The sequence below is a fragment of the Pseudorca crassidens genome, chromosome 9 (genome assembly GCF_039906515.1).
Source record: "Pseudorca crassidens isolate mPseCra1 chromosome 9, mPseCra1.hap1, whole genome shotgun sequence".
Taxonomy (NCBI): domain Eukaryota; kingdom Metazoa; phylum Chordata; class Mammalia; order Artiodactyla; family Delphinidae; genus Pseudorca; species Pseudorca crassidens.
In genome coordinates, this window is record NC_090304.1 from 47,696,559 (window position 1) to 47,723,281 (window position 26,723).

The 26,723-nt window shown below is 47.1% G+C and overlaps 1 protein-coding gene across 11 annotated transcripts in view; it reads right to left on the bottom strand.

The window, feature by feature from the left end:
- The window catches only part of PPFIBP2 (PPFIA binding protein 2), a 125,971-nt gene that overhangs the window by 51,941 nt on the left and 47,307 nt on the right, over positions 1-26,723 (bottom strand). For all 11 annotated transcript variants that reach the window (XM_067750045.1, XM_067750047.1, XM_067750049.1 and 8 more), the window contains exons 3-5: positions 23,836-23,928; positions 19,877-19,990; positions 7,705-7,836 (exon numbers count right to left, since the gene is read on the bottom strand). In XM_067750045.1, the coding sequence (XP_067606146.1) occupies positions 7,705-7,836; positions 19,877-19,990; positions 23,836-23,928 (339 nt within the window). The remainder of the gene's footprint in view (positions 1-7,704; positions 7,837-19,876; positions 19,991-23,835; positions 23,929-26,723) is intronic.

A 26,723-nucleotide genomic window follows, 5' to 3' on the forward strand; every position in this document is an offset into this window, starting at 1 on the left:
TCCCTTGCACTAGCAGCTCTGCTGGGCTTTCCTTTATCTACTCCACAGACATCCAGCGCCACTCCACAGAGACCCAAGGCCACAGTGAGCAATGGCGCTCGCAGGTGAGTGAGGAGAAACACACAAATAGCAATCACAACAGGCTGTACGTGCCACACCAATAGGACCATGGGGCTTCCCGGGAGCGGTGAGTGACTAATTCCGCCTGGGTCGAGACAGAGAGATGGGACGAGTCTAAGTGACGTGAAGTAGGCGCGTTCTAGATCCCTTGCCTGTGTGGGGAAGTAAAAGGGACGAGGAGTCATGGGCCTGGCTGGCAGGGTGGAGGATGGTGCCACTCATGGCAACGAGAAACCCAAGAGCCTGGGGAAGACTGCGGGCAGCTGATGGGGCCGGGGCATGGAGTTAAGGAGACAGTTGGCAACAGATCCCGACAGAGCCTAGGGTGGGTGGCAGCCATTTAAAGTGTTTAGCCCGTCTCTGCCCCCCTTTACTGACATTCTGAGCACTGGCACCTGGTACTGGGAGGTTTGCCGCCTGGCACCATGAGAACTGTCCAGGCATGCTAGAAAGAGGTTTTCCATCCCCCACAGAAACAGTGTTTCCTAAAAGAAGAATGTAGAAGGAAATGTAGAAGGAAAACTGAGGGTCCGGATGGCAGCTTGGGTCTGAGAGAGCACTGCTAGGGCCCCTACGCCAGCCTGCTCTCCCTCCAGCGATGCCACTTGAACTGGGAGAGCTGCAGATGCAGGCATCGCCGTCATAAGCGGGCTCCTGGCCTCCCAGCCACTCTCTCCTGGAGCTAGCGCACCTGAGTTAGCCCAGAGACAGCCCCACGTTGTCTTTCCCCAGAGTCAGTCGTCAGAGGGTTGGCTTCACCCGCTCATCTGACTTTGGTAAACACCTCACACGGTGCCCTGGCACACGGAGGCCTTCGATAAATGTGAGTTCACTTTCCCCACTGCTTCTCCTTTTGCCACCAAGCGTTTAAGCCATAAGAAATGAAGGAGAGAAACCGGGAGAGCAACAGAAAACACCTCAAGGTCATGCAACACAGTTAAGGCCCATATGACATTGATCGCTGACAACAAAAGCCCAGTGGCTCTGCACCCTCCAGCATGCTTCCCTTACTGGCCACTCTCCCAGAACCTTTAGTCTCTCCTGGTCACTGGCCCTGCCGGTCTTCACACCTGCTCTTCTCTCTCTTATGTAAGTTTCAAGAACGTCACGGCCCTCACTCTTCTCCTGTTCCCTTCATTGTTGTCTCTCTCAAGTGAGGGGTCTGGACCCGCTGGCCCTGATTTTCATCACCTCATCCCCACCCCCACTCTCCAGGCAGATGAGCTCGAGCTCTATCTCCAGCACAAAAGGGGTCAGCACCCTCCTCGCGGTCAGATCCACACACGCATCCTCTGTCCTCAAGCTGCGTGGCTCCCTCGTCTTACTCCTTACCTTCGGCAGCTCTGCACTACTCAGGTTCTCCTGGCCTCTCTTTTACTCTTTTCCTGCCAACTTATGGATTGCTCCAGTCTGTGTAGGTCTTCACGAATCCCAGTGTCAACCGATCCACTTAGTTTCCTTTGGCTTCCTGTCATCACAACTTGAAGGCCTTCTATATCAGCAGCTAAATTATGGACTAAAAATGCACACCAGGCAGGAGGACCAAAGGCAGATGACATGACCCTCTGCAAAAAAAATCTTCCTAGAGGTAGTCTTAAGATATTATTCATTATCACTTGGGTACCGATATGCCTGTTTTAGCATTCATCCTATATTCCTCTATCTTATCCACAAGACTATCCCAAGCAATGTTTTCGCAGTGCCTCACTGAAGTGAGGATTTACCCAGCCTACCACTACAAGATGCACTCCTGGCCAAACCAATGAGGCCAATTAGACGTAACTTACTCTTAATGGACACAGATCCCTACTTTGTCTTCTCACAAACCATCATAGGGTTGACCTCAAACTCAGTAGACTGAATTTTATAGAACCCTTCTAACTTTCTTTGCCATTTTGAAAAAAGAGGAGGAGGAGGAGGAGAAGAAAATGGTTACTTCCAGTTTTTCAGCAACTCACTTGATTTCTCCGATTCCTTAAAATTCACTTATAAACAAGCAGCCTGGGGACTGCTGTCCTAAGTTCTGTGCACCTGTCAGAGGTATCAGTGGAACCAAGCCCATTCTTTCTTTGATCTTCTTGAGAACATAACTTTAAAGGAAAATCTTCCCATTGTCCTCAGAACTGTCCCTTTCAGTGGGGTTTGATCTTCCTGATGCTGTTCGTGCAGGTGCACTTTTCTCCGTCCTTCCTACCTTTTGTACAAGCCCCTTTGAAAACTGGTTCCTCTCAAGGTACCTCTACCTTTTCCTTTTTATTGGTATATTATTTGTGAGGTTGCACAGTCAGAAATAAGTATATTTTTATGTAGTTCGATATCCTTGAGTCATCGCTTCTATTTCTGAACTTTCAAAGGTATGATTTCCAAGGTCCACAGTGCATGTCTGGCTATGCCGCGTTCTCCCCTCCCTCCCTGTCATGAACTCTCAAAATAACAATGGCCACTCTCTCAAGAGACCCATCACTTTCACTTCATAAACTAGTTTCTAGCTTTGCTTCAGCATTAGAGCCAGAGTGGCAGATTGCCTGGTTTATCTACATTCAGGGCAGAAACTATAAATGGGGGGGGGGGGTTGGAAGGCAAAAACAAAAACCAACCCTTCAATACCTAGGTGTTGGGTAGGAGTTTATTTATTTATGTATGTATTTATTTTGGCTGCGTTGGGTCTTCGTTTCTGTGCGAGGGCTTTCTCTAGTTGCGGCAAGCGGGGGCCATTCTTCATCGCGGTGCGCGGACCTCTCGCTATCGCGGCCTCTCTTGTTGCGAAGCACAGGCTCCAGACGCGCAGCCTCAGCGGCCATGGCTCACGGGCCTAGTTGCTCCGCAGCATGTGGGATGCCCCCGGACCGGGGCACGAACCCGTGTCCCCTGAATCGGCAGGCGGACTCCCAACCACTGTGCCATCAGGGAAGCCCCCCTCTCCTCTCTTAATAGGTCTTTTCTCTCCCATAGGGCAGAGCCTTTTGTAGTGGTGTTTTCAATCTTGGGTCCCACATCATAAAGTCCAAGTGACATTTATGAGGTTCTAATCCCTGTTCTGTAATCTCAACTCACTTTATTACTCTTGCTTTGCCAACCGTCAAAGTTTTTGTTTCGGGTCTTCCCTGGTGGCGCAGTGGTTGAGAGTCTGCCTGCCGATGCAGGGGATGCGGGTTCGTGCCCCGGTCCGGGAAGATCCCACGTGCCGCGGAGCGGCTGGTCCCATGAGCCATGGCCGCTGAGCCTGCGCCTCTGGAGCCTGTGCTCCGCAGCGGGAGAGGCCCGCGTACCGCAAAAAAAAAAAAAAAAGTTTTTGTTTGTTTGATGGTTCTTTTCGATGTGAAACTAACTACTGGGCACTTCCCATAATCATAGTCTTTCCCACCCCATCCTACCTGTTAAACTTGTTCACAACTTTACTTAGTTGTTTCTCTCCCGCTTCCTTCATGCTCAGTTTAATACTGTCCTGCACTCTGACACATAGCAGGTGGGAATACCACCTCCACATCTGTCAAAATGTCAAGTGTGTTGGACCCTTTGACCCTTCCATTCCACTTCAATATCCTCACACATTTACACATTTATTCACAATAGCATTATTTGTAAGGGCAAACACTTGGAAACAACTTAAATGTCCACCCAAGAGAGAACTGGTTAAATAAATGAGGGCATAGTCAGAGCGTAAAATAATATGTAAACATAAACATGAATGAGAAAGTTTTTTTTTTAACGTACTTGATATGAAACAAGCTCTATGACTGCTCAATTAAAAAAAAGGTCTAGAATAATGTGTATCTGTGCAAATATGAGGGAAAGAATTTATCCATATAAATGTGCTTGTCCATGCATAAGATAACTCCGAAGGATACAAAACAAACTGACAACATGGGTGTCTGACTGCTGGCTGGGGAAGGAGAGGTTTTGCTGCATGTACCTTTTTGAACTCTTAATTTCTGAATTGTTGGAGTACATTTCCTGTACAAACAAAAATGAGTAAATAAAAACAAGAATAATAAAACTCTCCTAAGTCAGGCCAGCTGTTCTCTGAGCAAACACAATCTTCCCAGCCTTTGCTCTGTACTCCATGTTCATCATTCCCATTGCAACAGTTCAGAAATCAGAATCCCTCCCCTTCCAAGGTCCCACCCATAGGAAGAAAGGAAGCAGGACACCTGTGCTGTAAGACATTCCATTTTCTGCCAGCAAATCCTAGAGCTCGTTTCCAGTTCTCTTCAGGCTTATGTATGTCCCTGATCAATTGGGCTGACTTCATTTCCAAGCACATGCTGGATCCCTGTTCCCCTCTAGAAAGGCTGCTCTGCTACTACACGCAGAACCCTTTGGATCTCACAGAGGGATCCAGCTGCAGGCCTCCCTGCACCCCCAGTGCTTAGGGAAGCCACATGCCCTTCTCCAAGGAAGATCTCTCCAAGGGACATGCCTTTGATAGGTGGGCCACCCCGAGGTTTTCCTTTGCCCTGGATCTCTTTCCTTCATGTGCCACCCTAACTGTGGTATTTACTTTCCATGTTGGTCACTTTTCCTGCAGTCCTGCTTTTCAGGAGTGAACCCAATTGGTCCAATCTTGGGTCTCCTGAAATGACCCAGGACCACTGCGAAAGGCTCAGGAGAAAAGGTAAACAGGAAATCCAGTATTCACCCACGTCTCATAAGGGTCACCACGGACTCCTGAGCGAGGCTGGCTATCAGGATTGTCTCCATTTAACAAGAAACCTACACCTCAAAGTCCTTGGGTTTATAGACAAACATTTGTAATCACTTCCACAGCTGACTACAGGGCGGCAGGATACCTGCTTAGGATAAAGCCTGAGCTACACAGAGAAAGTTTATTTCAGATCTGGCTACCTCAGAAAAGTCCTGCCTCTTTTAAACCACAAGCAATCAGGCTTTAGGCTAAGCACATTCACTGGAAAAACAGCAGCAGTGTAGGACGGGAAGCAACATTCCCTTTATTCATACAACTACCACCTTGATGACCCCAGCTAGCCAAACGTCTCCCTCAAAATAAACAGCTCCACCACGCACATGACAGTAGTGCAGCTAGCTTCAGCAGCCCTGTCCATGGTTGTAAGTCTAGGGTGTTCCAGACAGTTACAAACAGTGGTAGAGAGTCTGAGCATACCAGTAAAGATTATGTTTACTGACAAGAATGAGAATGTTGCTTCAGGTCATATGGCCGTTGTTCCCTGATTATCACAAGTTTGAACAGCCTGAAAAACTCCTCCACGTGGAAACCTAATGTTTGTACTAGCAACTGGGAAGGGCTGTTATCGGGTAGGACTGAGGCCAGCAGCTCAGGGTCTATGGTGCCTCATGCACGAATAGTCTAATGGAAAACAAAAGCAAAGATTCGGATTGAAAAATAATCCTTCAGAAAAGAAAAAATAAAGCAAACAGTAGAATGAGTGCCTTAGCTGTGCTTGGCCCAGAAGTGGGAGCTCCCCTTCCTTCCCTAGAAAGGAACTGAGCTGCTCCAGCTCGGTACTAACTCAGCATTCTGCCACCATGGACTGACTCTCATGCCCACACACACCCATGCGTGGGCCCATGTCCCCTACAGTGACTGGTTCAGAACCAGGCATGTGACCCAAATTGGCCCACTGATATGCAATCCTGGGGTTTTGCTGGAATCTTTGAGAGAGAGAGAATGTCTCTCTCTGCAGAGGTTGCTAGGCTAGTAGGATCTAAAGCTGCTGACGGCCATCTTTGTCACCACATACAGAGAGCCTTCCTGAGAATAAGGCTAAAACAGAACCAAATGAGACACTAAGCCTGATTTCTAAGACACGGTAAAGCCAGCTGGATCTAGTGATATCAGCTTTTTAAACCCTAGACTATTCCAGTTGTGTGACCTAATAACCCTCTCCCTCTTTCCTTTCTTTCTTTTCCTTGTTTCCCTCGCTCCCTCCCCTCCCTCCCTCGGTTTTGAGTTGTCTCTACCACTCTAAGCCTTCTTACAGAGTTTATTCAATTCTGCCCCCAAGCCTGAATGTATATCCCCACGTGATCACACATTTTGAAACATTGGTAAAATAATTCTAAACCTGTAGAAAATCTAATTGCTTCTCCCTGAACATTTAAGAAGCACAGTCTATTTAACTAACACTTCACACAGATAAGCTTTGACTCTGCGTGAACTAGAAGTTAATAATGTAGCTAGGTCGACATTTACATTTCTCGCATGCTTAAAAACACAATCAGTAAGTAACTGATAAAAGCTAGTTATCCAGCACTACGCTAAGGATGACACACATACATTATCTCATTCCTTCCTCGGAACAACTGAGCAAACAGGAAGTACCGCTATCTCCATTTTACAGAAGAAATAGAGGTTTGGGAGGTTAAATTACTTGCCTAAGATCGCAAACCTACTGAGTAGCTGAGTTTGGATTCCAGCCAAGAGGTCGGATTCAAAAGCCTGCATTCTTCATCACTAGAAGATAGTGTCCTCAGCGTAACGGAGATAAATTTTCTTTTGGCAACTATACTTCTTCCTAATGAGCATGTTCTCAAAAGCAATACAAGGAATATGCCCCACATATTAGAAGTGTCTCAATCACCAGTATTTACCCGGTAAACACAGAAATGTGCCAGGTTTCCGGGCATGATGGTGTTGGTGCTTAACTGAATGGAACAATATCCGCCTTTAGATGTTAGAGGTGCCTGAATGGAAGAGAGGATGCCGGATCCTATGATAGAGACTTAGCTTTGGTGATTTTTTTTTTCGACTTCATCACACAGTTACCCATTTTACAGATAAAGAAATTGAAGTTCAGAGAGATTAAGTAGTTCACTTGCTGAAGTTCAAAGAGCTATTAAGCATTTAGGTCAGTAATTGAGCCGAGGTGTTTCTAAACCTAAAGGCTATTCTTTCCACAGCTCACAATGCACAGTGTACAAATATAGGGAACTTGTAGGTAGAGGCACACGGAAGGTGGTTATCTAAGGTTAAAATGGACTGTTCTGAGCTCTGAGCCTAGAATTTATCCAAAAAAAGAGTCTGGCATGCTCTAGTCAATGGCATATGGAGCCTGAGAAAACAAAAACAAAAACGAGATACAGGAAAACAGGAAAACGAGAAAGCCTGTGCATGGGCTCACCCATAGGAGCCATCAGGAGGAAAGAAACACATAATCTAAGGGCTGCATCTGGGTCTGTGAAATGCACATCAAAGAATGTCTCTAGACTCCATGGACAACGATGCTGGCTTACTGAGCAGCTGACTTCATCCAATACGCGGTCATTACCTTGGCTCTCACAGAAGACATCTTGGTCTCTCCAAGTCTTGTCTGATCCTTCCCCCACTACTGCTTCCCTTTCCATCCTTGTCAGCAGCTTGAGGGAGGATACAGCCTTAGAGCCAAAACTGGGTGGTTTGGGCACTGCTGAAATCTGCAGCCACAGCAAAACCTGATAACTTGGTATTAACAGATCATTGTGTCTCTGGTGCATAGATGTTTCTGGCACCCAGTGGCTGCCAGGCTTGGGGTTGACCAGATGGGCCGAAGCCACATTAGGCTAGCTTCCCCTGATCTGAGCTTTGGACAGTATGGGTACCCCTAGAAGGTGGTGTATCACACTCACCTCTGCTTTTTTCTGCTTCTCTTCCTGCTCTCTCTGCTCCTTCTCCATGCCCACCAGCTTGAGCTTCAGCTCAGACACTTCAGTCATCAGATCGAGCTTCTGAGTCTCAAGAGATGTACGACTTAGCAGCTCCTGCAGGCAAAAACAGACCTCAAAATCATAAACCTCCATGGCAATAAGAACGACTCTACCTCCATCCATAGGACATAAGGCAATCTCTACATTGTACGATGAAACCGCTACATCTGAGCCACGGTCCTATAGGGGACAGACCTGGGCTGATGCTGGGTCACTCAAGGGTAGCATGGCCCGATGCTACCCACTGTGCTCTGAGTCAATGTGAGCTACATTTCTCAAAAAGCACATTTGTCCATAGAAACCATTATTCATTCTTTCCAGGTAGAGAAAAACGGATGGGTCTGCTCAACGAATGAAATTTCTCCATGTCTATTTTTAAGGCAAAGCAGCAGATCCTCTCCACCAAAACAAACAAAAGACCAGCTTAGGTTAACATTACATTTTTCAAAACCAAAGTTTCCATGTCACCTCCTGGGCTCAGTCAATATTCAGCCCAGTCTTCCACACATGTCATTGGAAGACCTTACTGCAAGGAACCTAGAAGGGAGCTAGGACGTAAAGTAGATATTCAATGAGTATTTACTGAATGGTTATAGTAGAATCTTATTTATGTGATATGTATCTTTCCTAGAATGTAAATAAGAAAATTGTTCTTTGCTTATTTTGAGGACAGACTGGGGAGGTTATTAGTAGTCCTGCCAAGCCTAAAACAGTAGCAGACAACAACCTGCCATTAATATATACACTTAATAAACATAAATAAGACAAAACAAAGGTGATAGGTGAAACACCTGCTCAGCACTACTAGGAATTATGAAGGACCTCAAAAGCCAGGGGCACTTCCCAAAGTCCAGGGGTAACATTTCTCCATCGGCAAAAGGCGATGTTGTGTGAGATCCCAAATCTTGGCACCTGGAGACATTGGATACACAGGTCCTGGCAAGGAGACCACGATATGATGCTAGGAGGGTAACCGGCCAAATGAGCTGATGGAAAGGACACAGCATCCTGCCATGGTCTGAAATTTCCTTATCATCTTGGGCAACCCAACCCTAGTACAAGAACAGTCATCTCAACAATCTGACCCTACAGCCATGATTTCACGTTCTGAACTGTCCTCAACTCATAAAACCAAACCGCATGGGTCAGAGATTTTAACTTGGAAAACATGACTCCCTGGGCAAAAGGCCATCAGTACCTCAGAAAGGTGGGCTACAAACTGTCCGTCTGCTAACCTGAGGGAGAGCATCCAGAAGCCAAGGAATTCAGCAAAATGAGCTTAGTACTGGGCTGAGGAGCCCAGCTCTTCCTGGGCCAGCCAGACTTGAAGCTGGCTTACAGGGCAAAGGCAGCAGCAGTGCCATGCCAGAACTGCGGGCTGCTTGGTCAGGAGGACTTAGCCAGCTAAGTATGTCCAGTGTTGGGACTGGGGGCGGGTGGACAGAGATGCGCTGAGTGCCTCCTCTGTGCTAGACACTGTTGGGTACTTTACATACATCCTCTCAATAAACCCTCCCGGGGATTTGGCAGTCAACATTACTATCCCTATTTTACAGATGAAGAAACAGGCCCAGAGACTAGCCTGTCTTGGCCAAGGGCACACACCAATCAACAGCAGAGTTAGTTTTAAAACCAAAGTCTGTTTGGCTTCAAAACTCATTTCTGTTTAATGTATCACATTGTTTCCCAAACAGAGAAAGAAGTCCAAGAATTTCAAGGGAAATAAAAAAATACATGCTGGGGCTTCCCTGGTGGCGCAGTGGTTGAGAGTCCACCTGCCGATGCAGGGGACATGGGTTCGTGCCCCGGTCCGGGAGGATCCCACGTGCCGCAGAGCGGCTAGGCCCATGAGCCATGGCCGCTGAGCCTGTGTATCCGGAGCCTGTGCTCCGCAATGGGAGAGGCCACAACAGTGAGAGGCCCATGTACCGCAAAAACAAAACAAAACAAAAAAAGTGTTGAAAAAAGCCAATCAACAAATATTCACTGAGCCCAGGAAAGAGCTGCTCAAACTGTTAAGAATTTGTTGAACACATACTGTCTACTAGGTCCTGGTGCTAAGGCTACGCAGGCCATAAAAGGCCCAAAAATGTTCTTCCCTGGGTGAGGAAGATGGGATTTCTGGGTCTTGAGTATCTTAAGATATAATCCTTCCTAATGCCGCCTGCTTGTTATGAACATACTTCTCCCTCTTCCCCACCTTCCCCTTTGCCTCCACCACCTCATTCTGTGTCTTTCTCTCCCATCCTTTCATTTAGCTGTTTTGTTCCAGAAATGATTTGAGGTAGTTTGCAAAATAGACAACTCAAGTTAAAAAAATAGGGCTTCCCCGGTGGCGCAGTGGTTGCGAGTCCGCTTGCCGATGTAGGGGACACGGGTTCGTGCCCCGGTCTGGGAAGATCCCACGTGCCGCGGAGTGGCTGGGCCCGTGAGCCATGGCCGCTGAGCCTGCGCGTCTGGAGCCTGTGCTCCGCAACGGGAGAGGCCACAACAGTGAGAGGCCCACGTACCGAAAAATAAATAAATAAAATAAACTGTAAAAATTAAAGCGGGTAAGGAAAGAAGTTGAAGCCAGAGTGACTGTCGGCATAAAACTCATACCCTAAAGTTCTATTCACAGCTGGAGATGGAGTACAATGTGTTTGTGAGCTTCCCAGCCAGCAGTGCAAAGGGAAAAAGGGACGATTCTAGAACTCAAGGTCCATGGGATAATAACAATTGCTTTGGAGTGCTAAGAACTCAGAAAATCTTCTTCCATGAGACTTCCATCATTTGTTCAACTACCAGATGCCAAGACCTAGGGATAGAAGAGTTAAAAGTACAGCCCCTGTTGAGCTCCTGAGTCTCTTAAAAAGGTATTTAATGCAGTTGTCTACTGACCAGCATTCAAGATACTGCCTCGGTGGAATGTAAAAATGCCTCAGAAGGCATCTCTCTTGAAAGCTAAGAATCTACTCTGCTTTCATGATTTCCAGAATCCCTCTGGCTGTTTTAACTGCCAGGTTGTAATTGGTCATACCAATGTTCCAGTTAATGAGGATAATATTCTAATTGGTTGCATTAAAATTCCAATGGCCATTCCAATTGGTCATGCCAGAGTTCTGATTGGTCACACTAACATTCCAAGTGGACATTTCAATTAGACACACCAAAGTTTTAATGAGAAGCCTGGGGCTGCTTAATTGCACACAGTCCACTGATAACAAAACTTCTCCTTACTGTCTCCTAGATTCTATTAGCCTGTGCTTCCCCCTTTCATTATCATCACCCCTGGTCCTTGTCATCAACAAGTACTGTCCTACTCCCTGAACTCAAAATCAGCCTTTGACAGCCTTATCCCAGCCCAGCCCCACTTCCCCATCTCCAGGCCCGGCAAGGCCTCCAGCCACTATTATGTACTGTGACCTCTATCCTAGTTGTCTTAATAGGATTTAAATACCCTACATTCTAAACTGCTCTTTCTACTTCCAGCAGAAACTGAACCCTGACGTTTGCATGACATGACACGTCCTTCCCAGTCCTCTCAAGTAGAGGCCGTTCTGCTCCAGCAACCCAACTTACAGAACACCTTTCTCCCAGTTAAACACTGCTTCTTCCAGATCTCCTACCTCTGCCCTCCGCCTCCTCTAAGGCAGCACCATTCAGTTAAGTCACGTTTTCCCCAAATACCCAGACCCCAAGATAGTCCCTCATTTCCATTGATTATCCTTGTTAATCAATCTTTCACTCAGGGTTCACCCTGGTTTCACATTTCTTGACCTTGACACCGACAGGCTTTGCTTCCACCTCAGTTCAGCTTCTCAGTAGTATGGCCACAGCCTGACCCTCGTCTTGATCCGGAACATGTGTCCTTCACTTCTAAAATCTTCAACTCTGAAATTCTCTCCTCTGGCCACAATCCTCTGACTTTTCAACTGGCCCATTTAGTCACTCAAATCATCTTCAATTTCTTCTTCTGTGGCTACCAGTTACTTAACAACTCCCTATTTTCCTAGTTTATCAACTTCCTTTAAGTAGTATTTGCCTCCTTACCCACCCTGTACCTTAAGGCTTATCATTTCAGTTGTATCATTTCTGCATCAGAAAATTCTTCCTGACTCATCCTTGCCCCTAGATCTGAAGTGTACTCGCTTCACCAGCACCCACTCCATGCCAAACCTCAAAGACTTCTATGTTTCCACTCCCCACAGCCTGAGAATTGCTGGTAAGTCACTTAATGATGCCAATTGGTTTCCACACAAATTTACGCTATCTAATTACAGCCGATCTTCCAACACTGCCTGGCAAAACTTATATTCATCTCTGGCTGGTTCCTTTCAGAGATTGTTCCAGATCTTTTCCATTCTCCTCGAGCCCTAAACCCCACCCTATCCCCTTCTTCTCCTTAAATAACCTATTTACTGAAGATATCATCTGATCAGTCACTGAACTTACATCCTTCCTATTTCAAAGTTTCCCAGAATCGTCTCTCATTCCTCTCTCCTGAATCCGTGTCTTACAGAAGGCAAGCCCGCACCTCCTTTCCGAGGTTAGTCTGACATAACTGCACACAGCCGACTTCTCTGTCAGGTTCTTCTGTCTTTAAAAACTGTTCCCGACCCAATAAGTTTCCAGGTTGCACATTAAAAGCACATGTTAAAGGACACAAAGATTCCAGAGTTTGCTGCTGAGTTGCTCCACCTGACCCACATTCCTGTTGCTGACCAGTCTTCCATGCCATCCTCATGCAGCTTGAATAAAGATTCAGGTAACTCCCTGGTTAACCAGTAGCTTTTGGCTTTGTTCTCCGAGTCCTGGTCCTGTTTCTCCCTCTAGCCGGTAGTGCAGAACGCCGCCTGCTCACAGGGACCTGGGCCCTCCCTCCCCTCTGTACTGCCTTTGAGGAAGTTCTCACCAAGTCTACACTACTCTGGGGTAGGCCCATTAATCATCTGCTCTGACAGGCATTTAATCTCTCCCTCACCATCAGCTTCCATCCCTCAGGCTATAAACATGATCAAATTTCTGACATTGGAAAGAACCTTCCCTCTTGACCTTCCTTCCCCTCCAGGGACCACCATCAGCTCCCTAGTGCCCAGGCTAGGCAAACGCACTCCGAGTGTGGTGTGAGCGTGAACGCCAGCTTTTTCTCCTCCCTCCCCTCTCCCCCTCACAGCCAAGCTCTGAAAAGCATAACCCTCTCTTTGCTGCCTCTTCTTCCTCATCTTCCTGTCGCTTACTCAGGAAAACGTCTGCATGTCTGCAACCCAGCTTCTGCCTTCCCCAGAGCACAGAAACAGCCCTGCCTCTGGGGCCAGCGTCCCCACTTTCCGAGGCAACTTTCACCTCTCAGCTCTCAACCCACTGACTCACCCTGCCTCCCCTCATTAGTGCGAGCCTACCCTCCCTTTCCATTTTCCTGACCTCTTCCTTTCTGTCTTTATTTTGGCTGCACAGGGTCTTAGTTGCAGCGTGTGGGATCTTTAGTTGCAGCATACGGGATCTAGCTCCCCGACCAGGGATCGAACCCGGCCCCCCTGCATTGGGAGCACGGAGTCTTAGCCACTGGACCACCTGGGAAGTCCCCTTTTCCTGACCTTTCTTTTTTCTCCTTTGTCTTCGCTGCTGGCATCTTTTATTCTGTCTACCCCTTAAGAGTAACATTCTTGGATCCTCAGCTCCCATCCCCAAGACCGCAGTGATCTGGTCCAGCCTGTTTGTCCAGAGCACGAAGCTTGGCACCTACTGAGACCTGCAGGGTGGGATCCTGCTGGGATCTCTTGGAATCACAGAGCTACTGTAATGGGGTCGGGGGGGAATGGGGAGGCAGGGGGCTGGAGATAAGGGCCAGACGTTTCATAAGCAGCAGGAGTGTCTGCCCTCCTCATTGGTTCAAGGCTGCCTGTGTAAATGAGAGAGGGCAAGGGATGAGCGGAGTGGTATGGGAGGACGGTGGTTTGTGTTTCTTACTAGGCAGGACCATGAAACTGGGTAATGAAGAAAACCAATGAATAAAATTATCACTCACCCCCTCACTTCACCACTACCAGTAACCTCTTCCAGAAGGACAAATACATCTCCTTTCTGGGAGGTGAAAAAAAGCCTCCATCTCAGAGCAAACCATCATTTCCTTTTCCCAAAGCTCAGTGTCTGACTGGAGCTGATAAAGAGAATTTGCCTTTCAACTTTGCTCTCCTTAAAGGGCCACATCTTGAAGCGATTACTTCCAACTTTAAGTGTGGAACCTGACCCAGGGAGTTTCTGACCAATGACGGGGGACTGGAGCCAGACTGGCAACCTGAAACCAGAATGAAAGAACAGGCCATGGAACGACTTGAAAGGAAAAGTATGTCCCTCTGCCCTTTGAAGTAAGAGGCCTAGGCCTTGCCGGGAAGCCTCTTTCAGGGAGAGGGGCTTGTAGTCAACCTGGGTTTGAGTCTAGTCTCAGTCCCCACTAACTAAATCGTCTCTCTGAACCTCAGTCCCCTTATCTGTTTAAAAAAAAAAAAAAAAAAAAAAAAGGGTAAAGCACCTACCTCACACTGTGGTCTGGAGATCCAACATCAAGTGAGATAACTTGAGGAAAGCAGTTTTCTCTGCCTCACAAATCTCCCAGGGGGAGTTTTAGGGAATAAGTGGCAAATCCCCTTTTTCTTCGTTCAAGTGTCCTGTCTCCTCGGACAGATTTGTGCTCCCACAGGGTCAGGTGCATAGTTCTGTTTAATATCCTTCCTGAGGTAGAAACACCTCCCTAAAGGTGCTCTCCGGGAATTTATGAGCTGGGTGCTGACGACGCTTTGCTGAGTTCACACGCCTGGGCACACTGTTCCCTCGCTCGACTCAAGGGCAGGAACTGGGCCTGTGTCCTGGGTCCCGTAACCCCCTGGCCATTGTGTGATAGTCCAGTTTTATACATTCTTTTTTTTTTTTTTTTTTTTTTTACAGTACACAGGCCTCTCACTGTTGTGGCCTCTCCCGTTTCGGAGCACAGGCTCCGGACGCGCAGGCTCAGTGGCCATGGCTCACGGGCCCAGCCGCTCCGCGGCATGTGGGATCCTCCCGGACCGGGGCACGAACCCGTGTGCCCTGCATCGGCAGGCGGACTCTCAACCACTGCGCCACCAGGGAAGCCCAATAGTCCAGCTTTAACAAAACCGGAACAACTGTACTACAGCTCTAGGAGGTGGGCAGTGCAGAGTCCACACTGTCATCTCTGTTCTCTATAAATAAGAACACAGGTTCACTGACTTCCCCAGATCAGCCACAAGTGGCGAATCTGCAGAAAGTCACGTCCATGGACTCCAAATCCCCTAAATTTGTCACTCTCCACACCTCACCTAAAAGGCAGCCAACACAATGAGGTTGCCTGACACCTGGGGCTCTGGGTCAGGTTGGAGGACTGAGATAGAGCCTGGTGTCCTTCCATGTTTCCCCGAAGCTGGGCTGTGTCCTCACAAGGAGCTTTGCATCCTTTCTTCCTCCCCCCTTGGGTTCGCTACCCTGTCTTCTTTCTGGCACTAAACATGGCTGCTGCTCTTGGCACTGATCACACCTGTCAAGGGCCAGCCTCTGGAAAGTGTTCCATTTGGCTGCCAGCTCTGTATAAGGCCTCTTCTCCACTGAACAGCATTGGCTTCCCTCCCTGAAATCATCACCCGCTGGAGAAGGGTCAGTGATCAGAGGCAGAGGAGCTTGTTGTGCAGGAACTGACAGAACCCCAGAGAACCCATGGAGGCCACTTTAGAAAAAGTCACCAGGGACTTCAAATACATCACAGAGCATAAGGAACTCTCTCTCTGTGATAGATTTTTTTGCCAACATGGTCTAGGCCAATCACAATGGGGAGGGCGCTGGTCCACACGTGTGTTCCTGGGGTGTTATTCTGGGATCTGGGCTCGGATAGTTCAGTGTGCAGCCCTCAAAGATGCAGCTGGGCAACGCCTTGACCTGCTTAAAATGGAGATGAAGGGCTTCCCTGGTGGCGCAGTGGTTGAGAGTCCGCCTGCCGATGCAGGGGACATGGGTTCGTGCCCCAGTTCGGGAAGATCCCACGTGCCGCGGAGTGGCTGGGCCCGTGAGCCATGGCCACTGAGCCTGTGCGTCCGGAGCCTGTGCTCCGCCACGGGAGAGGCCACAACAGTGAGAGGCCCGCATACCGCAAAAAAAAAAAAAAAAAAAAAAGGAGGTGAAAATGGACTCAGGCTGTGGGCCTTTGAAGACCCACTTGTACACTTCCTGGTAGATGTCTCTTCCTAATGGGGAAGGCTCCCTGGGGAATCTAGATACGCTCAGTGAGTCAGAGACCATATCAGAGTAGGTGTTTCCACAGGCAGCTCCCAGAGACGCTTGCAGCTACCCCGTTCCCACCCTGTGTCCTGCAACAGGCTGCAGACAAGAAATATTTTGCCCTCAAATGTGTCTATAATCTATGCGTGGCTCATGTGGCCCTGCCTCTGTGCTGATTCTGTTTGGTCCTGGTTTGCCTGTCTAACCCCATGGATCTTCATGCTCTCCCTTTCTAGAGGCCAGATGGGTTAATGTGTAGAAGAAAACAGATGAGAGCTAAGAGATCAGCACTTAGCAGGGGACCAGGCCAAGCCAGGCTGAGGGGTCCATGGCTCGTGAGTCGGGTGGGGAACATTGCTCAGAACAGCTGTCGGGAGAGACAGCGCAGTGGGGTTTGGAACCCATGGACGCACAGGGTTTGGACGATACTGGCTGGGTCTGGGTTTCCTTAAGTCCCCCCAGAGGTCTTCTAGCCAGCCAAGGGGGCGAGTCTGGAATAGAGGTTGCAGACTGGATCTGTGGGCCAAGCTTGGCCTAAAGGTACAATAAATATTGTGTGGTTCACACAATACTTCTTTTTCATTTAAATTAGTTGCCAATGTTTTTAAAATAGAAAGACTGATCTTTAAATTTTTACATCTGGATTTCCAGCTTCTTGTGAAAAGCAGTAATGGGCCTCCATGGGTGGTCAGCTAGAATTGCTGGCTCCTTTAGAAAGGATGTTTTCAGTGTGTAAGGGCTAGCGCGAGCTGCCTCCCCACGGGAAGCAGTGTCAATAGGCAGTCAGGAGGCCCCACGCTGTGACAGTGAAAGCATCTCCTTCAGAGTTCCTCAGGCCTTTAACAGGAGGCCAGGCTTGGCTCAGGGCTGGCAGAAAGAGGCAATTGTGGACTTCCCTGGTGGCGCAGTGGTTGGGAGTCCTCCTGCCAGGGCAGGGGACACGGGTTTGAGCCCTGGTCCATGAAGATCCCACATGCCGCGGAGCAGCTAAGCCCGTGCACAACTACTGAGCCTGCGCTCTAGAGCCCATGAGCCACAACTACTAGAGCCCATGCTCTGCAGCAAGAGAACCCTCCGCAATGAGAAGCCCGCTCACTGCAACAAGAGTAGTCCCCACTCGCCGCAACTAGAGAAAGCCCGTGCATAGCAACAAAGACCCGACGGAGCCAAAAATAAAGACCCGACGGAGCCAAAAATAAAGACCCGATGGAGCCAAAAATAAAGTAAATTAATTTAAAAAAAAAAAAAAAGAAAGAGGTGATTGTTTGCCTCCATTCTCTGCCTTAAGGACGTGAGTCATGCTTGCTCCTACCATGAGCCCTGGGGCCCAGGATATCACAGTCTAACCAGGCAAGTCTCTGCCTATCCCCAGTTCAGAGGACACTTACGTATGTACTCCACGCTATATATAGATGGCATCACATCAGCATTGTGATGCAAGAATTAAGCGTCTTTTCAAACAGTATCAAGCAGATTTCCGGAAAGCATTACCATGTGCAGAACATTCAATGTGGCGTTTAGAGCTGGCAACCCAATGATCTCCAGTTCAGGCACCACCAAGCCCAGAGAACACATGAGTGGGAGCGGAGCCTCAAATGCCTATGACATGAACTCAGAATTCTCCAGGAAAGTACTGCACACTCCTTTCATTTTACCCTTGAAAGGCTGAGAGAATACAGTCAAAGTTATGGGCATAAAAATAACTTGGTTAAGTTCAGGAAGATCTTTCAACCCCAGAGGTAGCAAATAAGAGCTACTGCACTCCAGAAGATAGCAAGCCCACACGTTCACCTCTACGGTACATGCAAACCACACGACTGCTACCTCGGCCACAGCACACAAGAAAGAAGATTTAGAATAAACAGGATATAAGGGGCAGTTGAGCTTAAGACTTTTTTAAAAGTCTAAAATCCAGTCTATGGGATAATGCTTAGAAGCATAAGACAACCTCAGAGAGCTCAGGCACCACGATGGGGCCATTTTCTGACCTCCGATCGTGTGGTTACTCACCAGGCACTGCCTTCCTGAAACATCAGCCTTCTGCCGTTTTTCTGACATGTTCCCTTCCACATGCAAATTTTCTTGGTCTCTAGGTTTTTTTTTTTTTTTTTTTTTTTTACAGCCCCTCCATCATCTTCCTCCCTGGTCCCCACCCCAGAACCGCATCTTTTGCTGTCTTGAAAATATAATCTAGTGGGTTGTCCCATGCACTCTTGTGAAAATGCTTTTGTGCCATTTGAGATTTTTCCATCAGGCTATTTTCCTTCCTGGGTCTTCAAAAGAAAGATTCAACTTTTAAGAGTAAATAAAAAGAAAGATTCACTCCTGGTGCTACTCGGATTTCCAGGGAATACGATAAGCAAGAGAAACGGCATACCATTTAAATAGAAAATCAAATGGGGCCAAGAACGTGGTAACTTATTAATCAGCAATGAAAGGATAAACTAATAACAGCTTCCAAGCTGTCAGAACTAGTTTCTACAAAGACATTTGCATAAAAATATTGATTTTAAAAGAAGTTCTTCAAATGCACTCAAAGCTAAGAAGCACCTAGAAACTAAGATATTTACCCCTAAGACCAAAGGTCATATTCAAAGCCTCTGTTCATTACTATGCTATGGAGAAACAATTTGAATTTTATGCTGACCAAAGCGATTAAAAAAAAAAAAGGTTAGAGCTTGGGGGATGGGGGAGGGAGATTATAAGCAATCTTCTAATTGAACCCACTCATTTTAAGAAATGGACTTTCATTCCTTAAATAATTAGTGAGCACCTTTTATGTGCCAAGTACTATGCCAGGACCTACAAAGCATACACACATAAACTTCAGTCATGGTTTATTTTTCAAAATAACTGAAGTGCAAAAATGATGCAAGTTAAGGAGATTAGATATATGACTAGAGTTCATAAAATAAAATTTCTAATTAGCATCTCAACAGATTCTGAAAAGACTTGATAAAAATTCAACACCACTTCCTAAAAATTGCAGCTCGTTATTTACAGTGGGGTCAGACTGTTCCAGAAGAGTCAGTTCAATTATAATACTCTTGCTAAAAAAAAAAAGTAAAAAAGGTCTAAGTGATAGTAAAGACAATGATACAGCAAAATTTAAAAGTGGGAAAAAAACTCACTCTATGACGTTAAGCATAGAAAAGCTGAGGACTAAATCATATCTCTGGTGCAAATAGCGTTTTGTATATTATATGTACCTATAACAAAAAGGCCCAAAGAGAAACAAGAAGACATTTAAGAGATGTTTCTGAATGGTAGAAGAGCAGCTAATTTTTTTCATTTTAATATGTATTAAATTATATTAAAATTTTATGTAATATGTGATCAATTTTATCAAAGAAAGCCACACAGAGTGAGAGGGGAAAGAGTGAGGGAAGGAAAGAGGCACAAAATAAGTTAATCGACTTTCGAAAACCCCAGATGCCACTTACAGGGCAAAGGCGACAACAGTGCCATGCCCGAACCGTGGGTTACTTGGTTATGAGGAGTTAGCCAGTTAAGTGTGTCCAGTGTGGTTGGTGTGATAAGATGAGGGGGACATGGCCAGCAGAGAGCTCTGCACTGAACCAGGCCAGGAGAAAGTGCCCTGGGAATCTGTCAAACCAGCCCAACAAGTTATTCCTCCCAGGCCAGCCCTTCCCTGCCCTCCCCCCCTCCGGTTTCACCTGCTGTGTAAACACCACAGGCTAAGCAGCCAACCCTCCCCTCCAGGCAGGACGGGAATGGAAGCAGTGAGCTCTGTAACGTGGACCCAGAAAGGGGCTTGCCCACGTGAGCGGCTGCAGGACCCAAGGCCCTGGGTCCCACCCACCCTTACCTGTTGAAGCATCTCTTCAGCAGCATTGAGTTTCACCTGGTGTCCTTCCAGACACACTTCCAGGTCCCGAATCTTCTCTCCTTGGGCTTCCACTTGGTCTGTGAGGACGCTCACCTGTCCCAGGAAATAAAGCAAGGGTGGAGGCTGGGACCGGCTCCCCGCTGGAGGGGAGCCGTGAAGCCACGCCACTGATTCTTGATGGGAGAAAAGTGGCTGCTGTTTTTGGTGGGTGGTAAGTGGGGGAAGTGTCCTGGATGAAGGGAACCCCGGTTGTTTTCTCACCTGGCCAGGAAGTCCCAGCCACCACCTGGACCAGGTTGGTCACATTTCCTGCTCTTGACAGACTCAGGAGAAAAACACCCAGCAGCCACGAGAGCAGCCTCTGGCTCCTTGTGCCTCTCACAGAGCTCCCTTGGGCAGCCCGGCCTCAAGGAATAACTCAGCTGGCTCGCCAGGGCTCCTGCCACCTCATGTGGAAGCGCGATCCAAACTTCTGTGCAGAGTAGCCAATGACCTTACCCCTCTCATCAGGGTGTGAGGACAGCTCACCTATCAGGCGAGGGTTCTGAAGCAATTAAGGAATGTGGGACGTAAAGGGCATGTATTAGCACTGACAAAACTTGGCTGCAGGAAGGTTTTTGTGCTTCACAGGCCAAAACATGACTAAGTCATAAATATACACAAGCCACGCTGCACATACAGTGGCAGGAAAACAGTCGTCTTTCTGAAGAACATCGAGACTATCTCTTGGAATTGTTAGCAAATAAAAATCCATTTACGATAAATCATTTAAATTATACCCTAAATACAGACTGAGAAGATTTTCAAAGCCTCTATCAGCAAACAGCCTTTGCCTTATTATTATTAATCCTTTTCCGTATTACTATTAAATAATTATTATTAAAAGGTGCCTCAGAGCAGGAAGAGGAAGAAAGCATGAGTGACCTCCCCCCCAAAATAAAGAAATCAAGGACTGGTAAACTGAGATCCTTTATAGCCTTTTGGTTTCTAACCAAAGGTTGACTCACCACCATTTACATATAGATGATCATAAATTATTTCTCAGTCTATAAAGGAATGATAGCTGGAGCATGAGTTAATGTGAATTCACTTATGCACGCTTAAATAAAGTTATGAATTATAAAGCTCCCTTTTACAGAGGCACTAATCTTAATGAACATGGCTGCTTTAAGCTTTCCATTTTTATGTTCCTAAGTGATTAATGAATTATTGAAACATACTCCTGGAGCTGATGCATGGTGTGCTAACATTTCAATTATAATCCAAAAATGGGCGTCTTATCCTCGCTGCCTAACATCATCAGCCGTCCTGGCCTTTTCAACTACTAACTCTAATCTCAAAAGAGTAGGATGCCAGGGGTGGCCTTTGCTGCCTGGGTTCCAGAGTTTCTGTTGGGGATGTGTCATGGTTAATCTTACTGGGATGATTAACACTTAGAGAGTCTGCACCACGCCTTGGGGCCATGGGCTGGCGATACCCAGCGGAATAGGTACCCAGACCCCAGACGAATAACGTGGTCTCCGGCATTCTATAGCTCATAGCCCAGCTGCTCTTAAGACTCGAGATACACCGGGTTATGGGGTCCTTATGAACGTGAATACTCAGTCTAGGTTATGAATGTAGAGGTGTAGAAAATTGGGAGAAAATGTATAAAGGTTCTAAATGTGACCTTTATTCAAGAAAAAATATTTTCTGAGCCCCTACCACATGCTAGGCATAATTTTAAAAACCGAGGGGATACAGAAGTGGGGGAAAAAGAAAAAGATGAAAATCCTTGCGTTAAGAAGTCACATTCTAATGAAGAAATACAAGATTTTGGTTTTATTTATTGTTTAATCCTGAAAACAGTATTTTGCCCTGTGTGATTTCCCTTGTTCTTCCACAAGTAAACCCAGGAGAACATTCTGGGCCAAGGGCTCCAATGAATTCGGTCTGGCTGAGCTGTCTTGTGAATTAATCAAGTAAGTGGCCCCCCCACTCTGAGGATCTGTCTAACCTGCTCCGTGGAGCCTCTAGAGACAGCAGTGAGCACGTAAGAGCAGCTCTGAGAGTCTGTCCACAAGCTCCTGGAGGGACAGAAACCATTAGGATCCACTTCTGACTTTACTGATAAGCAGCTCTCCAGTTGTGCTAGAATCATTAAGGATTATTCAAGAATCCAGAATTTTTACAATATCAGAGAGATTATCACACAGGAATTCTTTATTAAATTGTAACCCTCTAAATAGAAATGTCTCATTTCAGCCATGAAGGTTCCGGGTTCATTCGTCTGTAGCTTGATACTGTTTGTGGCAAAATTCTAAACTGGACGCTCTTCCATCAGTTGTGTCATTGGGATGGAGGTTCCAATTACACATCCCGCAAAGTGTCTGCACTGTAACGTGCTATATAACCTGGCCCCTGCTACCTCTCAGTAGGCAGTTCCCAGGCTTCTCAGGGTCACCAGCTCCAACCACACAGCCCCTTCCTGTTCTTCCCACACGCCAAGCACATGCCTACCTCAAGGTGCTCGCTGGACCAGCCACCTCCTCTGCCTGGCACGTGCTTCTCCCAGTCTCTATGGGGCTCCCTCCCCAGCTCCTTAAGTCTCCTCCTATCGGGGAGGTCTTCCCTGACCACACAGTCCTATCCTGCTTTATTTTTTTCCATAGCATTTATCATCACTGGAAACATTTTGTGAATTGGTTTATCATACATGTACGTGCGCGCGTGCGCGCACACACACACACACACACACGAATGGAAGCTTGAGAACAGGGACTTAGTCTATTTTCTTCACTGCTACAACCCCAGCACCTAAAACCAGTATCCACTGAGTTGTGGGCATGCAAATAGTTTTTAATGAACAAATCAATGAAGTGAAGAAAAAAAAAAAACCTAGGATACAAAATTGTGTAATTGTATATTTGGTCTGAGCTTAATTTTTTAAAATAGGGGCAGGACAGAAAAAAAGAAAAGGACTGGAAGAAAGGCCTAACATGCTAAATCCTTTTTGACTTTCCAAAGTTTCTAAAATAATCAGATATTATACCTACATTCATAAAATGAAGTGAAATGAATAAAAGAAATAAGGTAAAACAGAAGGAAAAAAGCCAAACATACTGCAGCCTCTTAACTCTAGTGCTCTAAGCTAAGGCCCATAGTCTAGGGAGGATCCCAGAACCCTCCCTGCCCCCTCACTTCCATCCCACTTACCAGTCTTAATCACCACCCTTCAAGCTTTTTAAGGAGCTGGGATTAGGACATTAGTCTTATTATTCTCTAAATTGTCAATCACAGTGTCTGAGGCATACCAGACCTTGAGGCTTGGTTCATGTGTTTGAGAACTAACACAGCAAAGGGCTCCTACCTCAGCAAAAAGCATCCCGCGAGAAAGATCAACTTTTCAGAATGCAATGCAAGTTTTCAGACCTGAAACTACGTCTTTGACAAGTTTTGGAGTTCCTTTCTTCAAAGTAAGAGAGTCATCAAAGGCTTATTAACCCATGTTAACAGCTCCAGGGGGGTTGGCCCCAAAGTGATCAGTCTCGATCCAGCTCCGGATGAACTGGGCCTGATCCTGTTAGCATCCACCCTGGGGCTTTTTAAGAGGCTTTGCTGTATTAGTGACATGAGGACACATCTCCTTTGCAAGACTTCTGGAAGACAGGGCCCCATTAATCAGCCTGGCCACAGAGCTTCCAGTGTATAGATGCAGATACTCTTGTAGTCCGTGATAAATAAATGAATCCATTCACAGCCCCCCAAAAGCCAAGGCCTGAGTTAAACTGTGCCCCCAGTTACTTTCTCCTTTGTTTCAGGAAAAGTCTTCTGAAAAACATACACTTTGGGAGCAGGAAACATCCAACAGAGAAAACCCTTTGGACTTCCCTCCTACTTAAGGCAGCTACAGAGCTGGAGGTAACAGAATAAGCTGGTTCCCACCAAAAAGGACCCACCTGTAATATGAGGGACTCCTTATCTCCTTCTAGACGTGCTAAGCGTTCCTGGTACGTTTCATTACTAGCAGCACTGTGGTGATTTACCTGGGACTAAAGGGAAGAGGAAAAAAACACACACTTAAAAGGCTGGAAAAACATCTTACCAACTTCCAAATGAAGTATGCAATTGGTGAGGTCAGTTTCGCTCATTATCTATGCAAAACCACCCACCTAAACAGGAAACCAGAGGATTTCAAAACTACTACAAGGAGGACCAGATCAGATGCCACTGATAGGCATGCCATAAAAGGTGGCAAAAACCACCCCCTGGGTGACCTCACCTTTGGCTAGAAAGGCCTTGGTGGAACTCCAGACCCGGCGGTGCTTGGCGTGACGGGGCGTGTTGGGTCTGGTTTAGCTGGAGGCACAGCCGGCCAGAAGCACCAGTAGCAATAAGGGTCTACTCTTTGAGACCAGGGAGCTGGTACCATGCACTGAGGAACTATATGGGAACAACTCCTAGCACAGATCTTGTCTCCTGACTCTCACGCCAAAGTTCTCCAGAGCCGAGGCACACCTCACGGCGTAGAGGCCCATCCTGAACATCGCAGGGAGCCTGGAGGATGAGGGATGCCAAACGGAAGGCCCTTCATCTACTCGCACATCCCTTTCAGAAGTGGCCGATCGCACCCCTCAATAAGGGCTCTGGCAGCCAGGGTGGCACGTGGAGTTGCTGCAGTGTTAGAGCTGAGAGGAATAAGCTAAGATGAAACGCCTTGAGAAGAACCCAAATGACAGCCAGAGGGATCTCAAGGGCCAAGCAGAGGGAAAACACAGGAAATACCAAGTAGTCGGAAACCATGGAAAACAGAGGAAAGGGAGATTTGAGATGGCAGTTGAGAGGCAAAGCTTATAAAATGCCCTGAGCTAGAGACAGGAGCTGCAGTCACTTCCTGGGTGTGTCTGCCCTGGCTGTAGGCAGGGAGGAGGGAGGTAGCTGCTAATGGAACTGAACTGGCCCAGTGCTACGAATACACCCTTCTTCCACGAGGAATTTAAGGGCCCGAACCAGAGGCGCACAGTAGGCCATCCAGGGGCTCAGCGGTCTGAAAAAGCAGATCTTATTGCTAAACGGGGAAATGACACTCCTTGACACCTGGGCTGGTCCAGAGGAGTCAATGCTCCAATGTTCGTAAGGCGGGTATCCTATATCCCAAAGGAAAGTCACGATTGTAAAAGGAGAATGCCAGAGAGGAGACCAGGCACAGAGAAGGGCCCAGAGGTGTTCCCCTTCTCCCGAGCCCATTTCGCCACATTCCAACCTTCAGAATGGGCTTTCCAACCACACCCCACCTGCCCCATTAGGAAAAGATACCTCCTGCCTTCCCTCGTCCCATCCCTTCCCCAGTGCACTGCCTAGGTGAGGGCAGGTGGCAGAGCCAGGCCTGGTTCCAAAAAGAAACAGGGAGCAAGAAATCTGCGTTCAAGCCGTGGAGTGTCACCTGTGAGGGAAGCACTGGCTGTCTGTCGAAGGTGCAGCGGGAGGGTGAGCCCAGGGGCCACTTCCCAGGGCAGCTGTGCCAGGCACAGGCCAGACGGACAGGGCACCCCTGCCATTCCCCTGCCTTTTCGTCTAGCCCCTCTCCAGTCTGCATCTTGTTCAGTGTTAGGGAAGCTCTTTCATACCATAAACAAAGGGGCTTAGCAATCACTAATGGCTTCTTTGTGTTGATGGTGGTTTATTATTGTTCCATCAATTAATATTCCAGTCATCACACGGTCAAACACTGACTAGTATCCAAAGATATAATTAGAACCTACATTTCTCAGAGCCTAACAAGAAAAGAAAGGAAATAGCTCTTAAGCAGCAGGTCAATTGCTTCTCTGTCCAAGAACTCACATGATGGTGACTTTCAGAGGAGAGAGACTGAGAACAGAAAGGACCCAGGCACCCAAGTGAAGCTGTGTGGATCCAGCGCCAGTGCCAAAGTCAGCACATGCACAGGGCCACCCACCACTGGCAGCTGGTACTTCTCCAGCAGGAGGCGAAGGGAAGGCTCCTTCCACAAGACTCCGGCCAGCTACCGCACCACCTGGGCCTCAGTCAAATGGAGGGCAGTGTGTTCGTACGATAAAAGACCTACCCACGCAATCACCCAGAGAGGCAGCTAGTTGACCAAAAAAAAAAAAGAGGAAGGAAGGAAGTTGATATCGTAAGTTCAGTTAACTTACGTGCCATAGAGTCTATAACACATGCTAGAAGTAGATTAAAATAAAAACTGAATCTACTCTAGCAGCCAATGGAAAAAGGGAAGCACAGCTGAGTTAAAAGATGCACAGATCAGTATGACAAAGTCAAGCTAACTGCCTAGGAGAAGCACAGCTCTTCCTAAGGAAGGGAGAACCATCCCTTGTTTCCACAGAGAGACTTCGTGTAGGGGGATAAACAACATTCGGGATGATATCCTCACAGTAAACAGAGCCCAGCAGAACTCACTGCTTTCCTGTGATGTTCTCAAAATAGGTCAAAGGTTAGTGGATAACGTGGGCCAAAAACCAAAGCAATTCTATGGAGACCAATACAATGTGATCCAAGTACCGTGCTCTAGACACAAAGTGGGCACTTAGGCAGCGCTCACCATGTGCCAAGCGCTGTCGAGAGCACTTTACGTATATTAATTCATTCAATCCTTCCCACAACTCTGCTAGATAGGTACTATTTTTATTCTAATTTTACACTTAAAGGAACTGAGACACAAAGTATACGAACAAGGCACAAATGGATTATTTGCCCAAGTTACCATGTACGAAACCAGTAGGCTCTCTGTTACAGCCTGAGGAACAGATCAGCATAAATTTTGTTTTATACATTGTGATTGTATGAAAGTTCACTTAAAATAAAGTGT